Below are 20,565 nucleotides of genomic sequence, written 5' to 3'. Positions count from 1 at the left end.
GTGGCTTCATCATATGTAGAAGGTACTCTCAAGTGAGTAAACTCCCTCTACTAATACAGGGCAGAACCTTCTCTCTACCTTAAACTCTTTTAAGAGCTGCCTGGGGAAGTGGTGTCAAACTGAAACAGAAACAGGTCCCTGTGGGTGACATGACTTGAAAAATCACAAATGAATATGATGGTGCATTACGTTTTTATTTTGTTAAATGTTCCCTGGTTACATTTTCATCTGGTTCTGGCTGTGCTGGGCCCTCTGCTGGCAAGTCTGCCAGCTTTGCCCTGGATCACCAGAAATTAGATTACATGCCTGAGATGCCAGTCAGTATGTCTGAGGATTCGAATCCTTCTCTTCCCGACTTCAAGGCCAGTTCTCTATTACACCAACGTAAGACCAAGGCAGAGCTGAAGCTCTACTGGCAATTCCAGTGGGATCTCCTCGTACGGGGGGAGGAAGGGGGAGGGGACGGACGATGATAGACGTGAGGCTCTGTGCTCCAGCAGGAGGGGTGGCTGGCTTAGCGCTGCTTCCCACATTGGTGTTTCCTTAGCTCTGAATCCCTTCCCTGGAATCTTTTGGCACAAAGAAATCTCATGATAAATGAATTCAGCTATGTCTAGGGAACCTTTGCTAGCCTCTGATTAGCTTCTTTAATAGGCAGCTCTAGCAAGGTTACCCTAGGAAGGTGGTGAGTCCCAGAATCCATCAAATCCCCCCCTGTATGACATGTGGAAAGCTAGGTGCCCCCATCCCTTCCCCCTGCCCCATTCTAGTTCTGGCTGGAGAGACCCTTTCTCTTTTCTCAGGGTCATCACAAAGTCCTCTCCTTTGCAGCACACTTAAAGAGTGCTTTAGCTATAAACTGGGGAATGTGCCATGGAATGAAAATGACAAGAAATTAGCCTAGCAAGGTGATCACTTCAACAAGTCCAGTCCAAGCAAAGCTTGCCCCATGGGTGTGCAGCAGAGACCACTTTAGGAAAACCAACCTGGGCCAAGCCTTGCACAGACACAGGGCCTACATCTTTGCTAAACATACCCATCCCTTTCAAGGCCTTGAATTTTGCCCTGGGTGGGGAAGTGAGCAAGCAAAGAGGAGAGCCTTTATCCTGTCCTACAGCTGTGCCTTTGGGAAAGAGAAGATGGGAGAAGAAAAGCAGCTTCAGAGTAGGAGGTCAGTCTACACGGGGGAAGGGGCACAGGGGCCTCCACACAATCTTCAGATCCAGTCCTGGAGAGGGTCTCTTCACTCAGAGAACTAATCCTGAATCAGAAGTGCCTCATCTTGCTTTTCCATTCCTTTCTGTCCCATTCCTTTACTTCCCCTTCAGTTCCTCTTACAACAAAAAAGCCTGGTGGCTGTGGGGGTTTGTTAATGTGAAGAAATTTCACAGAAGGTAAGTCTCTGCTAAGACCCTTCTTTTTTTTGCTTCATAAACAAACATTTTTCGGATTCAATGAAACAGTAAGAGAAATCTTGGACCTGCTTCTTGAGGCATGTAGGTGACTCCTTCCATAGCCATCAGTGACCAATTCTCTGCTCCTGCTGTTTTCATACAGAGGCAGTGGCTGTACAGGGCTTGCTGTATTTTTAGCTGAAGACTCAAACTTGCCAGGCTAAAAATAGCATATTCAGTATGCAGGGGGAGGGGAGGAAGACAGCAACTCTACTGCGTTTTCCTGCATCTGTACACTTAGTTCCGGATATCAATATTTCACAGAGTTGGCTGCTACTACAAAGCCCAGATGTCAGGCCAGGCTCTTGTTTCTCCCTGGCTTTCAGTGAAGCCTTCCATGCCTTCCTCTTTGCCAGCCAGGTGATGGCCCAAAAATCCTTGCAGGCCACCTGTGGGGCCAGGTTAAGGGCATCTGGATTGACTAAGAAGAATCTATTTGGAGTTTGTCTTTTAGCTTTTCCATAAGTAGGAGTGCCTGCATGGCCAGCTTCCTACAGTCTTCATCTGGGTCATTCTCTGCTACAGCTGCAAAAGAAACAAAATCACATGTTCATGACACTTTTTTCTTAAAATGGAAAGGACCTATATTCCTGCTGGGCTCCATCCGTCATCTTATGCATTCAAAGATAAAATATTCTCTCTAATTTGAAAACTGGTGAAACCAGAACAAATTGGCCACCTACTGACCCTGGAAGTTGAATTCCATAATACAATGACTCCTAGGGTTGGAAACTCAGGAAATAAAAGAAAAAAAAGCCCAGATAACTCCACTGGATATGGGCAGCAACCCTCAGAAAATCACAGTTCAACTTGAAAAAAAATTCTGAGAACAGCCCACAAGGACCTCTGGCTCTACCCCAGCTTCTGCTCGAGCTAGAACACACATTCTTCCTGACTAACCCTGTGTGTCTCTAAGACTCCAAGAGAACCATCTCTGAAAAAAGGATTTATACCTTCTTACCAAAAAAGAACTTAACTCTACCTTCCATCATGGCAATGGTAACAGGGGAGAGAAAGGGCGTGATAATTTTAGCAAATGGTGTGAGTTAGGGAGAGGGCTCCAGCTGTCAGTTTCCTGAGCAGTCAAGGGGCTCTTCAGTGGAAGGAAAGTTCCTCTGAGCAGGGCTATAGAGCAGGCTTTACCAATTCAAGTTTTCCATAAGCCAACTTTCTCTCCTCTCTAGTCAGTCTTAACCAGAGATTAAAGCAGCAGAGAGGCCTAGACTAACACAAGTAGCCTGAACTATACCTGAAGATTAGCTGTGCTGATTTGATTCTGGGGGAAGAGTCAGTCAGCATTTACTGAGTACTCACTGTATGGAAAGCTGTCACTAATGATGATTATATGGCACTTTAAGATTTGCAAAATGCTTTACAGATATCACATTTTATCCTCAACAACCCTGGGAGGTAGGAGCTATCATTGCCATTTTACAGCTGAAGAAACTAAGGTCAAGGTTAACTGGGTCACATGGCTAGCAAGCATCTGACACTGGATTTGAACTCAGGTCTTCCTGACCCCAGGTTAAGTGTAGACATAAGTACCTTCCCTTGGAAGACAGCTGGCATCTCAGCCACAGGCATGTGAAAGGCTCAGTGCCAATGCTGTGGAGCTCCATGGGAATAGTCAGTTCTGTGGACATCCTCCACCCACCTCAAAAGGCCCGACACCTTTCAGGATGATGCTCCTATTGCCTCAGACTGTATGAGCAATGGGCACAGGGTAGGCACTTCAAATATTGAGGGATAAGAGAAGAGGATGGATGAGGAAAACAATTTGGGGAACTACCCAGGGAAATCTGGGATAAACTCTAGAATCTCCTCACCACAAAAGCTACTTCTCTCCTAGACCTGTAGCTATGCATGGGAATCTTTGCTGGCAGCTATTATTCAGGGGATTTTAATGAGTCTGGCAAAGTAAAAACCAGGATGCACTCAGGATGTCCAAGTGGGGAGAGAATGGAACAGCAGGGAGGCCACAAGAGGAAATCCTGTACGCACAGGCCATATGCTCCCAACACAGTCTCGGGTCCTGCCCAGCCAGGACTCATGCTAGGGAGTGGGATTATTTTTGCCAGTCTAACTCCAGCTTTCTGACCCCAGTTCAACACTAATCTGGAAGCAAAAGAACAGGCCCAGAGTCCCCACTGCAGCTACAAAGTGCCTTGATGTCTCTTTAATGCTCCCATCTCCTGTGCTGACATCATAGGGAGGATGATGATACTCATGCTTATGGAGTGCTGTAAGGGTTACGAAGCACTTTCCCCACAAAGACAAGGTGAACTAGGTAATAAATTATTATCTCCATTTTGCAGCTGAGGAAACTAAGGCACAGTGAGTTTCATTTGCCTGACATCACCCAGCTAGTGTTTTCTAAATGAAGTCAGTGCTCTTCCCAGGCCACTGTACCAACTGGAGCTGTTCCATGAGAAGGCTCTGCTTCTCATGCTGGTGCCAACCCTGCTGCCACAGCTCTGGGCACTCTAGAGGAAGGAAGGCAGCACCAAAAAGCCATGAATTGAGAAGTCAAGTCTTCCCACCACCTCCCTTAATTCTCCCTAGTCACCCTGTGGCTCCATACCTGCCAAGAATAAGAGGGGAATTCCCTCCCTTGAACTCTGGCAGGAAGCCTGTCATTTACAAAGAACAAATTTTATGAGAACAAATTAAATCAATGTAGGGAAAGGGCCACGCTGAACCAAGGGAAGTCAGAATGTACAAAGGCAACAATGGATTCAGGGACTAGAATACCTCTTCTACAGACAGTCATTTGAGACTGACATAGAGGAAGAAGGAACAGGAGGGCTGTCTATGTTAAGAAAATCTATGGAGGATGTACTCAGTCTCCTCAGTGAGGGAGAAGACACATGGGAAATCAGCCACCAGAGTTCTCTGCATGCTAGCCACAGGCTCTGGTGTGACACCACCTAAAATGAACTAGTAATATTCAAGCCCTATTCATTAAGGCTCAGTTAAATATCCTTGTGTTTTTTTTTTCCTAAAATAAGACATTGAGAGGGCAACAGGCATCCTACTGGCATACCACCTAGCTCTGTGCTTTAGGACTGAGGTCTGTGGAGTTTGGGGTCCCGGATGTGAAAGTTCATTCTTCAGAGATCATGTCTTCTGAATTAACCTTCTAAGGTGATTCATTAAGTCACTCAAATTACTGAATTGGTTTAAGAATTTCCTAGGGAAATACTGATTCAAAAAGGTTGGCCTATTAGAGTCAGAGGGTAGATTTTGGAAACAAACTCCCTGTGGTGACAGGCAGCCGTGTCCTGCTGCTCTGGAAGGAAGCCCTCCGGACCCACCCAGAATTCCTCTCCAAAGTCAGCAGTGTGTCATTTCAGGGCCTCCCTCTTCACAGGCACCACATGAGCAGACTATATAGTCCAAGGCAGGACTTCTCTTTCCACCTTCCCGTGGTCTTGGGAAATAACTCTGAACATTGAACTCACAGAATCCTTGAACAGCAGCAATAACAAGGAATTCAGAACTTCCTGTTCCTTTGAAACATAACTACTCAACACAAGCCAGGGGTACAGTAGTCACTGTTACTGGGCACTGACCACGTGTGTCTGGAATGTGGCTATGAATGCTGTGTGCTGGTCCGCTGTGTGAACTGGACCATGACAACATGGCAGAATGGGAAAAGCTCAGGAGACCCAGGCTTGAGAAAAGTACTTACTCCTGGGAGACCGTGGACAAATTACTTCCTTCTAAGGTTCAGTTTCCTCAGCTGTAAAATGGGGACATTAATGTTACACATAGTTGCTATGAAGAAAATGCTTTATGAACTATTAAGTTCTATATAAATTTGAGTTCTTACTACTAGCACCAAATCACTGAGTTCAAGGGTCAGTCTTTTCCTTCCCACTGATGGCTCAATCCTGCTACATTTTGTTCAGTTAGCTACTCTGATCCCCAGGTTGCGGCTCCTTCTGGGACCCAGATCTCCAGCTTCCCAGAAGATTGTTGTCCAGTAAAGAGCCCCTCTCACAGTCACCTTCTTTCCTATGCCAGGCACGGTTCAGTCATCACAGTGAGGCTTACCTGCCAGCCAGGACCTGGTTTCTAGAAGCTCATCTGTCAGATCCCCTAGAAGGCGCTCTGCAGGAACACTCCAGAGGATGGAGGAGATGGAGTACAGGAGGCCTTGACGCACATACCTACCACGCAGTGATAAATGAATGAATTAGGTCCACTTCAAATGTCTTTCTCTCCACCCATGCTACATGTGCTGCCTTTAACCTTGTCAGGTTTCTACAGTTGGAGCCAAGCTCCTAACAAATAAAAACTTACATGCTGTCCTAAAGTGGCTGGCACACAAGAGGGCCCTTCAGGAAGGGTAGATTTCTACTAAGCAGAGATTCCTCACTGTCCATCAAGGTTGACTCCAACAATTCTACTCCTCTCATTAGGTTGGGTACAGGCTTCTAAAGTTTTCTACTATCTACCTTTCAGAGAAGGCTCCCCACCCCCAGAGGTCCTACAAAAGGGACCAGCAGGTCACCTGGTAAAAGTGTTTAATGGACCCCTAAAGAGATCAGTAATGACCATATTTCTGTGCCTCTAGAACTGCCCAGATTTAGCTGTTCCTTATCTACGTCAGTCCCTTTGAAGACTTGATTGCACACTTCTCATCTGGAAGATGTTTATGTTTATGAAGAAGATATGATGTTTAAGCAGCTCACTTATACTCCAAACTGCCCCCCACAAAACAGTTCTCTCCCCAACCACTCGTATCTCAAGTGCCCTATAAATATTCTTTGAAGACAGGAAGAGCCCCTCCCAGAGGGCATACTCACGCATCTGCATGAAAACGAAGCGCCCACACGAACTCCAACAGCGCCTTCCCCATTGGCACAGCTGCCTAGAGACACACAAAGCACAGCTGTTAGGACGTGTGCCACCCCATGGAATTGGCATGCAAAAGGTAAACACTAACTGTGACCGCTACAGAGAGGCTCTAGGGCTGGCCTTTGATTCGGTTCTCTGGATTCATTAACAGACTATTCAGGCTCCAGAATAATAACTGAATCCCACTATAGATAGAGCTGACAAAAGTTAGTACCTATACTTCCTTCTCTGAACTCAGAGGCAAGCAGCCATCTACTCAGGAATTAAGAACTGAGACCACTCCTAGACTATTCCAAGGCTCAGACCAACCTTAGTAAGCAAGGTCCTTCTTGTCCCTGGGCTTTAGGTTTAGTGTTAGTAAAATAAAAGCATTAGAAAAAATATTTTTAAGGTCCCTCCTACCTCTTACATGCTATTACTATTAGTAATCAGTCAATTTTTTTAGTCAAATTTTTTGGTCAAATTTCAAGCAGAACTTTATTTCTAAGGAAGCTGAAGCCTCAATGCATCCACTGATCAGGATTTGTCATTCCATTTTCCCAATTTATTTGATGAAGGCAGAAACTCTAAGCATTACAAGAACAGGTCCAGATCTCATACCTCCCTCTCCACTTACTGTGGTATTAATGGCAAAATACATCAGGATTCCCACAGTGTGAACTAGTCTTCCCAGGACCAAAGAATCCTCTCCCAAAAGGTCAAAAGTCACAAGAGGCCTGAAAGAGAGAACAACTGAGTTCTCATATCCAGACTGGCTAAACTTTGATTCCAAATATCAGGTCCATTCCCTCCTAGATCTACTACTCAAGGAGAAGCAACTGGCTTTTCTTGGGAACTCCTTTAGCAAAGTTCCTTGAAGTCTGCCTCCTCCATCACATGAGGCAAAGAAAATGAAAAAGCTGCCCCAAGGCTGGAGCTGTGAGTTTTCTGTACCACATCAGAGCCCACACCCACACCATCTGCAGCAAAAATAGAGACTCACAACTACCCAATTCCTTCTTTTAGGAATGAACAATTTGAAAAGTAATGAAATAATAAGGCCCCCTGGTGGCCTAATTCCCCACGCAATTGTATTAGGGCCAACAAAGTGAACACCCACTGAGAGAAGCTCAGCTTCCTCTCCACTATCCTGCATTCAGTCCACTATGGACACACCAAACCACTTCTCTAGTGGCCACAGTAGCATCTGACCTACACCACAAGAAATGATTTCTTCATATGTTTTGGCTTCCCAAGGATTCTTAACAGTGCGCCTACAGAAGGCAGTATTCTGTTACTAGGTGCTACAGGGGATACAAAGCAGCTTTCAATACAGCTAGACAAAACATACACAAGCAGAATGAAGGTAGCACAGCAGAGGGAAAATAACCAGCATTTCTGCAATGCCTTAAAGTGTGCAAAGCATTGCAAATACTTTCTCTCTTACGAGGCTCACAAAACCCTATGAGGCAAATGATAAAGGTGTTATTCCCATTTTATAGAAGAAGGAATTGAGGCTAAGGGAGGAGGAGGCATTTGTAAAAGAGGGAATGGAGTCCTGGTCCTCCTAACTCCTCAGGCTCCACCACTTCATCCACTGTAGCAGGCAGCTGGCCTCTGAGTCTGAGGACGTGTTGTGTTCTGGGCCTGGCTCTGTCACTAATCAAAGGACTGACAACCAGCAAGTCACTCTGCCTCCTCTCTCAGTCTGTTTCTTCATTTTTAAACTAAGATAATATCCAGGGAATAATTTTGAGACTCAAATGAGATAAAGATGGGAAGCCCTTTGAAAAATACAGATAAAGTACCATTATTAACATGCTCAAGCAACCCCTCCATCAGTACAGGAGAGGAGCTGATGCCAATCCTGCCCAGTCACCCAAACACCAGGCCTCCAAACTCTGGAATGAGCCTCCCTCTATTCTTCCGCCAAGAGATGACTACCACCCATGGGCGGGCAGAAGTTATTTCTTATTCACCTTTGAATCAGCACCGAGCTCATGGCCTTACATACATTAGATGCTTGGTGACCACACAGTGAATCTACTAAATTCAATAGTATGTCTTCCATGGCTCCCATTCACTCTAATACACAAGAATCCAGGAAACCCCACTTACCTGTCAAAACGTTCAATGAGAGGGAAGAAGAAATAACCAACCACAGAATTAAACTTGTTGGGTCCATTTGCTATGCTGGCTCTGGAAGAACCCTGCCATAAAGAATGAGGGTTAAAGAACAGCTCCTCCCGTTTCCTCTCTCCCTACCTGACCCTTACCAAGCAGAAGGCTGATTCACCAAGACTGGCCTTGCCCTGAGTCTCTTTGCTGCTAAAAATTCACATCTTTGTTTCCCATGATATCTGCCCTATATCCACTCCAAAGATTCTATGTGTTCAAGCCACTGTGGATCAGGACAAGACCACAAATGATGGAACTGGTGCCAAATGGAAAGTATGCAAAACAAATGAAGCTGCATAGACAGAAAGAATCCCCCTCTCTCTCCCCAAGGGGCTCATGCTCCACCAAGAAAGACCATATACCACAACAGCCCAGCCTACTCAAGGGAGGCAGCTAAGTGCTACTGATATAGATGTATGGAAATTTTTAAAAATTTAATATATTACAAAAAAATGTAAGCATGATTATCCCCAAACCCCAGATCATATTGCTCAGTTTGTAACATTATAAAATTCTAAATTCTAGAATGGCAGAATTACTGCCATGCTACTTTCCAGATTTACCCTTCCTGCGCCTGATACACACACACATACACACGCATGCACACACATGTGCTCGCTGGTCCTCTTCTCCACACCCAGGTCTTGGCTCTACCTTGGCAAACCGACGTGTCTTCTTTTTGAGTCTCTCCTCCACAATCCTCCTCCAGTCATCAGGAGCTTTGTTGAGACTGGGGGTCGGTGGGGCAGGCAAAAGGTGGACACCAGGCTCAGGAGGACCAGAGATCTTGGCTTTTTCTAGGCTCCTGGGGCTTGAGAGTTCTTGAGCTGCAAGAACCAACACCTGGGAGGAAAGGGAGCACCCCAGGGAATTTATTGTTCTCTCTGAGACCAGAACAACTTTAATGAAAGGCAAGTCAATACACATGTATAATCTGTATTACATTGCTTACCTTCTCAATGAGAGGGGTGGGAAGGGAGGAAGAGAGAATGTTAAAAACTGTTTTTACATGTAATTGGGGAAAAATTAAATACTAAATAATTTTTTTTAAAGTCAAGTCAAGGGGTGGCTAGGTGGCACAGCGAATAGAGCACCGGCCCTGGAGTCAGGAGGACCTGAGTTCAAATCCGACCTGAGACACTTAACACTTACTAGCCGTGTGACCTTGGGCAAATCACTTAACCCTAACTGCCCTGCCCTACCCCCTCCAAAAAAAAAAAGTCAAGTACCAAGTCCAAAAGCACCAATGCCCAGACCCAAAGGGAAAAATTCATCTCCAAAAATTAACACATTATGTAATCAAGGATGCAAAGTGACCCAAACAAGCTACATATCAGATATAATACCTGTTCTCCAGAAACTTGTATACTTTGTAAGAGGCCAAATATTGGTGTGAACACAAAACTTTAACTGTAGAACCATTATTGTGACCTACTCTGTCTCATGTTTTACAAGGGGGAAGATGCAGAAAAGGGTGATAATTTTTTCATGGCACCTTCATATTACTATGCAACTCATTTATCTGCTCCTCTCCATTCTCCCCCTTCTGTTCCCATCCCTAAAGGAATCCTGGGGAACTAACAAACTAACAAACATCACCATTGGATGCCCCATTTCCTTTTTCTATTAAGAACACGATCTAAAATTACCCACCTCTCCCACTCTTAAATCCTCTTTCATTTTTCAATCAGTATCTGCAAAACCTTTTTTTTCTCCGTTTCAACTGCAAAAGTCCTCATGAGATTTTGATCCCTGCCCACTTGGACTCTGACAACATCTACCACTTGGCCCTCCAGTAAGTTCAAAAGAGATACCCTAATGCCTGATTCATCTGGTTTGTTCATCTGCTGCTCCCACAATACTACTTTCATGCCTCCTGGAACTGACAGGGGAGAATATAAAGAAACCTGGGTACCACTTACATCTAGGATGTCCATCCGCTGCCGAAGGCTGTAATTCATGGCATAGAACTGGGAAGTCAGATATTGTGCAACCTACAGGTGGCAAGAAAAAGAAATCATAATCCAGTGCTTTGCACAATCCAAAAAAATTTCAGGCACTGTCTGCTAATCAGCAAAGCTCTGTACATGCTTACATTGTACTCTACATCTGTAGGGTCAGGTACCTTGTTCGACCTTGAGAAAGTCACTTAACCCCAATTGCCCTACCTTGCCCCCTCCAAAAAAAAAAAGTGAAAAAAAATTATTTTAAAAAAAGGAAACAGCCCTTTACAAGAAGCAGTAAATAGGAAAACTCTTTGCACCATATTTCTCTGATAAAGGTTTGGTATCCAAGATACATAAGCAATTAACACGTGTGCCTCTGCGCGTGTGCATGTGTGTTTATGTGTGTGTGTGTGCATGTGTGCACGCGCGCTTGTGTTATGGGGAATGTCATGGGAAAATAAGCATACTTATGTATTGTTGGTGGAGCTATAAATCAGTACAATCATTACAGAAAATAATTTGGAATTTTTCAAATACAGTGACTAAGATGTTCACACCCTTGATCCAGAGATTCTTCTACTAGGCTTATACCCCAAGGAGATCACTGATAAGCAGAAAATCCCCATATAAACTAAAATATTTGTAACAGCACTTTTTGTGACAGGAATGAATTGGAAACAAAGTAGATGGCCATCAGTTGGGGAGCGGCTAAACAAACTGTGGTACATGAATGTAATGGAACATTACTGTGCTCTAGGAAATTATCATCTGACCAATACAGAGAAGTATGGAAAAAGCTACATGAACTGATGCAGAGCAAAGTAAGCAAAGCTAAGAGGACAATATACACAATGACTACAGCAATATAAATGGGAAGAATAACCACAAAAAAAAATCAAAAAGTGAATGTTGCAAAATTACAAAGTACAAGCACTGCTCAAAAACTAGGACTGAGAAACCATCTCCAAGTCCACCCCACCCCACTCTTCACAGAGGTGGGAGGGAGATGCATGGGTGTGGCATACTGAACATATTTTCAGATTTTTCTGATGTACTAAACAGTTATACTAATTATCTTCCTGTTCTTTTTCTTCCTTATTTGTCTTTGAAAAACACTGTTAAATGGGATGACTCTTGGTGGGGGTGGGGGACAGGGGAAGGGTACTTGAGAAAATTATGGTGATAATTTTAAAATGACATCAATAAAATTTTATTAAAAAAAAGAAGAACTAGCCCTTCCTAATAATATATGCCTACTTCAGGTGCCACAGGACTAGAGATTAGAAACTACTATCTATAATGTTTAAAAAGGGAAGGAAACAAGAGTCCAAAAACTATAGGCCAATGAATTCTATTCCTAGAAAATTCTAGAATGTCTCCTTAAAGGGATGAATTGGGACCCTTAGAAAAGGTATGAGTCATCACTAAGATGATGATGCCAAAATAAATACATAAAAAAAAGCAAACCATATGCCATGCTCCCATCTTAACACTCACTTCTTTCCTGCATTGTGTTTGCCATTGAGACTCTAAGGACACACTACCCACCTTGGGGACTTACCTGTACTGGGTCTGTGACAGTGACAGCCACCAGGGCTTGCTGACGCAGCCTCTCAAACCCCTCCATACAGGTCTTCTCCTCCAGATGGAGCAATACCTTGGCCAATTCTGCACTCACCTGCTCAGAGCACACACAGACATCAGAACTGCCGGGGATGCCTTGGGAACCCTGTAGCACAGAGGGCTGCCAGGGTGCCTGAGAGAAAGTCTCTAGACACACACCACTGACAGTCTAGGTTCTAGATGCCCTACTGATCTTCATATTTTCTAGCCTTGGCCAAAAAAAAAAGTAAAAGAACAGAACTTGGATTCTAGCAACTTTTCCTTCCTTGCCCTTCCGTGAGGCAAAAGGCGAGGCTCCACCGGCTCCTCAAGCCATGCTACTCATGTGCTGCTGCCAATGACTGCTTCTATGTCCTATTCTTCAAGGGGCTGATGAAAGGAAAGCAGAGAGGAGTCCATGGCAGAGAACCTAAACCGAATGTGGCAGAAACAGAAGCTAGATCCAAATTTCCTTGCTGCATGCTAACTTCAGAGACTGATCCTTCTACCATCTTCCTATCACCGTGCTGAAATCCAAGCTGGGCTTCAAAGATCTGGCTGTACCTGGTTTGTACCTTCCTCACCATCAGCACGTTGTGTACACTCGCCTCAAGCAGGAGGGTCACTGTCACCAGGATAGCTCACCTCCTTCGTTGCTGCTGGGCTCCTTCTGATCAAGCTCTCAAGAACCTGCAGTGTCACTTCCCAGCGCTCCACATCCTCTGAGGTTGTCAGTGCTGCATGAAACCCAAACACCACACCCTAAGATACGCTGCTCTCAGCCCCAAGCACCCATAGAGTCTGTAAAGACAAGCTGTGGGAACTGGCTTCCCTTCCATCCCTCCAGAAGCATGGTCCCACGTAAACAAAGGTAGCGCTCAGTGGCACAAAGAAGTTCCCCAAACCAGGGAAGGTCCTAGAAGTGGGAAAGTTGACTAAGGAGCTAGTTACTTGAACAGAAAGACTCAATACTGTCCCAGTTATTCCAAATTAGTGCTAAGAAAGGGAAGGGAGAAATAAGTGCTACATAGGGCCCACATGCCAGAGACACTAAGAGCCAAGCAGAATTGACTGGGCAGGAAGAGGAAGAAACCTATAGGGTGGGTGGGGCTTAGATAAAGAGGATGGAAAAAGCAAACCCTGTACTTAGGGAGGTCTGCCTATCAGAGAAAGACAGTCCTATAATTAAATCAATGTAGGATACTCTGTGTCCACTCTAAATATATCCTCTCACTGTCAGTCAAAGGCAGCATCAGGGGAAAAGGCTGAGGATAGAGAACTAAAGGGGAAGAGCTGCCACAGGCTGGATAAGTAACCCCACAGAAACTTCCAACCTTCCAGGCAATCCCGGATGTACACTGGAGCCTTGGTGTTCTTCAGCTCTTTGTCCCCTGACATGTCATATGGGACAAATTCATCATCACTAGCAAAGAAAAATCAAGGGAGAAAATCAACAAGTACTCTGGAAGTCACATCTTTTCTCTCCATTAGCAGCCAACAGACAAAGGAAAAAGCTATGTGGACACACTCACTCACCACTGCTTTCATTGTCACAGCCCCTGGCTCTCTGCCTTATTCCTGATATACGACTCTCATAGGTCCTGTCTCTATGGTCTACCGATCTATCACTAAGGTGGGTCTACTCTACCATGTGTTCCCTGGCAGCAACATGGATACATTACCTATCCAGATCCGAGTCAGACCCCTTGTCTTCTTCTTTGCATGCTTTGCCCTCTGGGTTTAGATGGGCTAGCTGGACTGTGGGTGCTGGCACAACAGGGGAGCTTGGTGAATCCATGCAGACGACAAAGACAAGAAAAGCAGATCAGTCGTGGATCCAGTGCAGGTGTCTGGCCCTCCAAGGTAACGATCTAAATTCACTAAGAAAGGGTCTCACTGCCTGCTATGTTCCCTCCCATGTTCAATGCCCATGATGACCACTTCTTCAAAGACAGGATAACATGCTAACATGCTAACTTGAACACAGACATGCAACAAAGGGGCGTGGGAATGAGTTACCCAGAAGCTGGAGGGCTGGACTCAGCAGGCTTCAAGTGCACCAAGGACAACAGTTCTCTGGTCAGTTTATTTTCTTCATACTATAGTAATAATGACGATGATATTAGCAGCTAACAGGTACAAAGACCATTATAAACATTATCTCCTTTTGACCTCACAACGACTCTAGGAGGTAAGTACTACTACTGCCCTCATCTGTAAGATGAAATTGGGGCAGAGGTGAAGTGACTTGCCCAGGGTCACACAGGTAATACATGTGTTAGGCTAGATTTGAACTCAAGTCTTTCTGACTCCAGGTCCAGGGATCTGCCTACTGTACCACCAAGCTGCCTGGGTTGGGTTTAGATGACTTCATTCAACAAAGCTGTGGGTACAATATTCTCAGTGGTGAGCCACCTAGAGAGAAAGTGAAGCCAGAACAAAGTCTAGGGTAGTTCTTCCCCTTATAGACTTATTTAGCCTTTAGAAAGAGACCTCATTTTAGCTTGGTCTCATTTGTAACCCCATTTCATGATGCCAACCCTACTGACCACATTATTATGAGCTCCCTACATACCATGACCTTAAGGCCACTAAATACTTCAGCTAAGGAGAGGTCCCTTGATGATGTTGACTCAATAGGCCCTGGAATCTCAGAAGTTCTCATGTGGAATCCAGATCCAGCCCCATGTTCAGGGGTCTTCCACACATGAGTGGAGTCAGGCAATTCTTCTGCCTCACTTCCCATCTATTCTCCCCTAACTGGCCTGGACCACAGCAAGTCATGAATAGAAAAAACAAATCCACAGGCACTCAATAATCTCTGTTCTGAATGATCTGAAATAATGATACTGTTTCCTCTGCACTAAGAGAAGAAAACTATCAATATCCAGAGAGTAATTCTAGGAAGGATTATGATATATCAGAAAAAGAAAAAGCTTTGGAGTTAGAACTGGGTTCTTGACTGACACTAAATTGCTTGGGTAACCTTGGGACAAGTCACTCTCCTCTTTAACTCTGAGCAACCTCATGTCACTTGGAAAAAATAAGGCCTGTTCTGCCTACCTTACAGAGCTGAGATGAGCATAAACTAAGAGAAGAAATGTAAAAATACTTTGAAAGACAAAAGTGTTATAGAAATGTAAAGACATCAGCATTATTATTATTTGCTGGGATGGAATACACAGTAAAATGAACAATCATATTTATGTTGCAATAAAAAACACTAAGAATGAAAGGACTGCCCTCACCCCTCTCACCTGGAATTTCAGGTGGGGCCCCTCTGAGTGTATTCGGGAACTGATGGTCTCTGCTACAATCATTCCCAGATGTCGGACTTGGGGCAGACTACTCTCAATATGGCACTGCACGCCTCCCATCATGGCAGTCAGCAGCTCTGAAATGAAAGTAGGATAGAACAAAAGGGGACCTGAGGAGCAGAGCTACATACTTCCTAGTCCAAACATCTCCCCAATGGATGCCACAGACAGAACAAGTCAGCTGGAGTTTTTCCCCCACTATCACTCATATACTAGGTGAGGCCAGTCCCCAGACCTGCTCCCTCACCTTCCCTGATGTGTTCTATCTCTGACTCCTTCAGGTGGGACAAGCAGATCAGGATGGCTTTGCTGACATAAAGTTGCTGCTCCACCGGAGAGTGTCTGACTGCACTGCTGCTGCCCCAAGTCTCTAAGAGCTCCTTCAGCACCTGGTGCACACAGGCATCAGATCAGGTGATCTGTTACCGAACCATCCTCTCATAGGATGTAGTATCATGTAAACACACACACACACACACAACACACTGAGATATCAGACCGGAAAGAAAGGACAGTCTCAGCTTTGTTCACCAGAGATATAGCAGAATAAATAAGGACAGAAGCTGATAAGCCAGCTAGCAGCTGGATAAGAAGTAACAGCTTTGTTCCACTGGGCAGACGTGCAGAGACTGTCATCCTCTTCCTTCTGTGCTTCTGCCCAAGTGGACTTAACCACTCTCAGACAAATGACTTTCCTCAGAAGAATTAGTTGTCCCTGTGGATCATGGGCCACATGTCTGTTGAAAAGCTGCCTTGCTAATGCCCTAAAAGGAAGGAAAAGGGAATTAACAATAGTTACCTGTAAGAGGAGGGTGCGCCGATGATTGTCCAAGGCCAGGTACCCCAGGAGGTTTTGCAGCACTTCAGTCTGCAACAAAAGTCATATGGGTCCTTTCTAACAAAAAATTCCAGGACTCAATCCCTACCCATGTCTACAGAGCCCTGAAGGCTAACTGCTCACATATGTAGCCACATAGAATCAAGTGCGTATCATACCTATATCTCCCTAGAAATGGGTTTAAGGCAATGGAAGAAACAACAAAAATGCAGGAATCCAGTCTCAATTCTGCCAATGACTCTTTTGGTAAATCACTTCCTGAACAAATGAAGACATACCTCTCTATCTATTCTTACATCATCAACTACCCTAAAACAACTTGTTTAATCCTCTTAGTCCTCTCTCCCTGTAGGAGGAAAAGAAGATTCTATATTTCTCATTACATTCATTTCATATCTTGTCTATGTACAACTGGAATCAACATTAAAATAAAGTGAGGAAGGTCCCCAGCACAATGGATAGCCTACCTATGGAAAAGTTACAAAAGGACACAGAAAAGGGGCTCACAGAATGGACAGGCACGAATAGATAACTCCTGGTGTCATCCATGGAAACATCCAAACTGAGTATGTGAGTTGGGCCCACATCAAGGAAACTTGCATATGAAATTTTATCATTGACATCAAACAATCAAATAAACCTAGATTCCCCCCCCCCTTTTTTTTTTAAAGCAATGGGAGTTAGGTAACTTGCTCAAGGTTACATGGCCAGTTATTTTTTTGTGTGGGTGCCGAGTATCTGAGGCTGGAACTGATCCCAGGTCTCCCGATGCTGGGGTGGGTGCTCTTACTCACTGCGCCACCTGGCCACCCCTAAGCAACTGGGGTTAAGTAACTTGCTCAAGGTTACATGGCCAGTTATTTTGTGTGGGTGTTAAGTATCTGAGCCTGGAACCGATCCCAGGTTTCCTGACTCTAGGGCCGGCACTCTTACTCACTGCGCCACCTGGCCACTCCTTAGACTTTCCCTTCTAGAGCAGATCAATCAACAGCAGAATAAAAACCTGCACTCTCACCAGGGAGGCACAATATGTTCTAAATGGTTTATAGGGGCGGCTAGTTGGCTCAGTGAGTAGAGTGCTGGCCATGGAGTCTGGAGGACCTGAGTTTGGATCCACCCTCAGACACTTAACACACACAAACAAAAAACCTAGCCATGTGACCCTGGGCAAGTTACTTAAAAACCCAATTGCTTTCCAAAAGCAAAAAAAAAAAAAAAAAAGGTTTATAAAGTCTTGGCCACACTCTGGACACCTAAGGACAGCTGTTCTGCAACTTTTCGATCTGCAGAACCCTTCAGTAATCCACATTCTACCTCCCCATGCCATCCACTTCTCCCCCTTCTGTAAGCCATCCCCATAACAAATGATCACCATGAACAGCTTTTTCTAGGCAAATGGTCATTTCACTGGCTATGTTTTTCATGGTAATCTTTATGAGTGCCTTAAAGGTCAAGGGAGAAAAGATGGGGAGTAGATATTAATAGTATGCTATAACATGCTTCCAATGGTGACATACAAGCAAGAAGACATATCATCATGAAAATATATGACTGGAAAAAAGATAGGTGAGTCATGTAGCAAGACCTCAGAATAACAAAATGAGCCTATGAAATGTCAAAAAAAAAAAAAGATGTAGAAGAAGGCAGGCTTCAAGCAGGTTGGGTAGTACCTCCATGGAAGATCTATAAGAGAACATGGAGAAGAAGTGTACAGGGTAGAAGAACACAGATGTGTCAAGACCTGTGCCAACAGAAGATGTGCTCACCCGGAAGACCTTACCAATCTATTAAAGTATTTTTGATGATTTGTGTATTTCAAAGCTTAGCTTTAACTTTGAAATAGAATCTAGACCTGGGATCTCACTAGTGCAAGGGACTCCCAGTATGGAAGCTCATCCCACCCCCCACACCCAGTCCCACCACATTAGCTACTTGTCTATAAATTGCAATGTATGGGAGTCACCTACTAGCCTATGGAAACAAGTGATTTGTCTGTGCTCACACAGCTGACATGAGTCAGAAACAGCACTTTTCCCAGGTCTTCCTGACCCCAAGGCCTACCTTCTATTCTCTATGCTGGACTACCTCTTGTAACAGAATATACACATCACACACAAATATGTGCCTTTTCAACAATGACAACAAAAAATGTACTTGTTGAAGCTGCACACAGTTTTGTGCCCGGGTACAAGCAAGCAACAGACCACTCGGATGAACCTCAGACCACCCTCTTCAGAGGTCCCCAAAGACAATTTCCACTGGTCGCATGTCCAATGCATAATCTTACTGAGTATCTGTACTGCAATAATAGGCATTTCCAGGTCACCACAAACTGGGCTTTCTTGTTCTTCATCACCAGGTTCCCCAGTAACTGAGACAGAACTCTGGCCCTGAAAGAGACAGAAGAGCAGGCTAACAGTACAGTAGCTGTCTGTGCTAATGAGCATTTCTGAACATGTCCAAAGGGAAACTGCTCCATACAAACTCAGAGCTATTGGCTCCTCTAGTTACAAAGAAATAAATAGGGCCCAAGAAGGAGCATGCTGGACTTACCAAGAGAGAGGGTCACCTGAGGGCTCTGGCCACACCACAGAAGTCCCTCTATTTAAAAGGAGCACCCTCACATCCACCAGGGGACTCCCAGCCTTCCCACTCACTGTGTTTTGGTCTGGGTGTTCAGGAAAGCTCAGGGACAAATCTCTGTGCCAACAGCATTGTCTTTGTCAGCAAACTTGTGCTGAAGTGCAACAGCTGCCTGGGTCCTGTGCCTCAAAATCATCAGGCACAAGGACAAATGTCAAGAAAAGATAATATTGCTTTACCATAAAAAACTCAAAGGGCACAAACCAAGAGCTGGGAGGGACCTCAGAGACCATCTAACCCAGGCATGTCCAATTCAAATAGAAATGAAGGCCACTAAAAACACAAGTAAGAATCCTGTGGGCCACAGACTAAGAAAACCACTTATGAACATCATCTGTGTTTTGTGGTACTTTTATTTGTTTTGTTAACTATTTCCCAATTACATTTTAATCTGGTTCTGGTGGCACAGTGCCCTGTGTTCAACACCTCTGATCCAGACCAACTCTTTCATTTTCACAGATGAGGAAATGAAGGTACAGAGGGGTTAAATGACTTGCCTAAGGTCACACAGGGGGTGTCACAGGCAGCATCTTTGTTAAGGCAAACAAAAAGCCCATTTACAAACAAGTATTTGCAAAAAGGAAACATCAACAAAAAAATATTAAGATGGCCACTCCAGAGGATCCTATTGTAATCACAGAGGTAGACTCTAAAGAAGCAAAAGGAGATACAATGAATATTAGCTAAGTGAATAGAAGCTCTTTCCCACGACTGACTTTTTTAAAATTTTTACTTTTTGACTCTCTGATTTTTAAAGCAGTAGTAGGGATACAGGGAGAATGGCTAGAGCAGCTCCCAATAGCAGCAATCTCCCAATGGCACCACTCTCATCATGTGAAGGGTCCAGGCCAATCCTCTTCAACAAAAATGATTTCTGGAGCTTTTAGGATGGTGTCTTCTTGATCTCTTACCCTGGAGCTTCTTGGATAAGTCCAGACACTACAGCCTCCATCCCCCGGTCTGGCACACTTTCCACAAGGCGCCAGCTGAGCCTCTGCCAGATACAGTCAGTCTGGGTGAGTTCTATCAAGCGGGGCACCAACACTCCCAGAATCTCTCCTGGAGGGAAAACAGACAAAAAGACAAGTGACTGTCAATGACCCGATGTCCTTCTCAGCATTCTAATGGGGGAAGTCAACACAAAAAAGGGGGAAATGGAAATCATGAGCAATGCAGCAGATGAAGAGGAGGTGGTTTCCCTGGAGACAATCCAAGTATGAGTGAGATGAAGCATGGGTGGGATCCTTCCTAAAATGGAGGCCCAAGGGAGGGAATCACCAGCAAGGAGAAAGCCCCAGGCTGAGGCTTCTCAGAGTGCCACGGTGGCTGTCAAACTGAAAGATGAGTATTCCATGGAAAGAATCTAGTTCTTAGTAAGGCAATGCTAGCTGGAGTCCTTTCTAAAACTTTTCCACATGAACTGTGTGTGGGTTCTCATCTTGGCTCTACCACGAATTTGCTATATGGCTTTAGGCAAATAACTTCAAATCTTGGGTCTTTAATTTTTTGTGTATAAATCAATAAATACTAATGAAGAGTAATAAACGATGAGGACATTTATAAAAGTAATATAATACATAATTAAATGTGTTCTGGCTTCTACGAAAGAAGGCTGGGGGGAAAAGCACTTGAGCTAGAGAAGGACAAGAAAACTGAGTATCTAGTGAAGTAGGTCAGAGGTTGAATCTGAGAGAAGAAATATGGAAAAACTTGGGAGAAAGTGAGTTAAATTCAAAGGATAACAA

At 44.5% G+C, this 20,565-nt stretch overlaps 1 protein-coding gene across 4 annotated transcripts in view; it reads right to left on the bottom strand.

Annotated features, from left to right (window-relative positions):
* Positions 1-175: 175 nt before the first annotated feature.
* Positions 176-20,565, bottom strand: part of TELO2 (telomere maintenance 2) — a 36,041-nt gene continuing 15,651 nt past the window's right edge. For 3 of the 4 annotated variants that reach the window (XM_069108886.1, XM_069108900.1, XM_069108893.1), the window contains exons 5-21: positions 19,732-19,879; positions 18,465-18,567; positions 16,139-16,207; positions 15,587-15,728; positions 15,280-15,416; positions 14,042-14,121; positions 13,705-13,806; positions 13,357-13,445; positions 12,668-12,759; positions 11,982-12,098; positions 10,397-10,468; positions 9,129-9,317; positions 8,415-8,506; positions 6,934-7,033; positions 6,266-6,330; positions 5,511-5,626; positions 176-1,979 (exon numbers count right to left, since the gene is read on the bottom strand). In XM_069108886.1, the coding sequence (XP_068964987.1) occupies positions 1,876-1,979; positions 5,511-5,626; positions 6,266-6,330; positions 6,934-7,033; positions 8,415-8,506; positions 9,129-9,317; positions 10,397-10,468; positions 11,982-12,098; positions 12,668-12,759; positions 13,357-13,445; positions 13,705-13,806; positions 14,042-14,121; positions 15,280-15,416; positions 15,587-15,728; positions 16,139-16,207; positions 18,465-18,567; positions 19,732-19,879 (1,817 nt within the window). In that variant the 3' untranslated portion in view covers positions 176-1,875. The remainder of the gene's footprint in view (positions 1,980-5,510; positions 5,627-6,265; positions 6,331-6,933; positions 7,034-8,414; positions 8,507-9,128; positions 9,318-10,396; positions 10,469-11,981; positions 12,099-12,667; positions 12,760-13,356; positions 13,446-13,704; positions 13,807-14,041; positions 14,122-15,279; positions 15,417-15,586; positions 15,729-16,138; positions 16,208-18,464; positions 18,568-19,731; positions 19,880-20,565) is intronic. The other variant, XM_069108908.1, reaches the window with a different exon arrangement.

This window comes from Petaurus breviceps, unplaced genomic scaffold, assembly GCF_028583685.1.
Source record: "Petaurus breviceps papuanus isolate PSGF00001 unplaced genomic scaffold, PetGlider_PUasm1.0 138, whole genome shotgun sequence".
Classification (NCBI taxonomy): Eukaryota; Metazoa; Chordata; class Mammalia; order Diprotodontia; family Petauridae; genus Petaurus; species Petaurus breviceps.
This window is presented reverse-complemented; position numbering and strand designations above follow the sequence as displayed.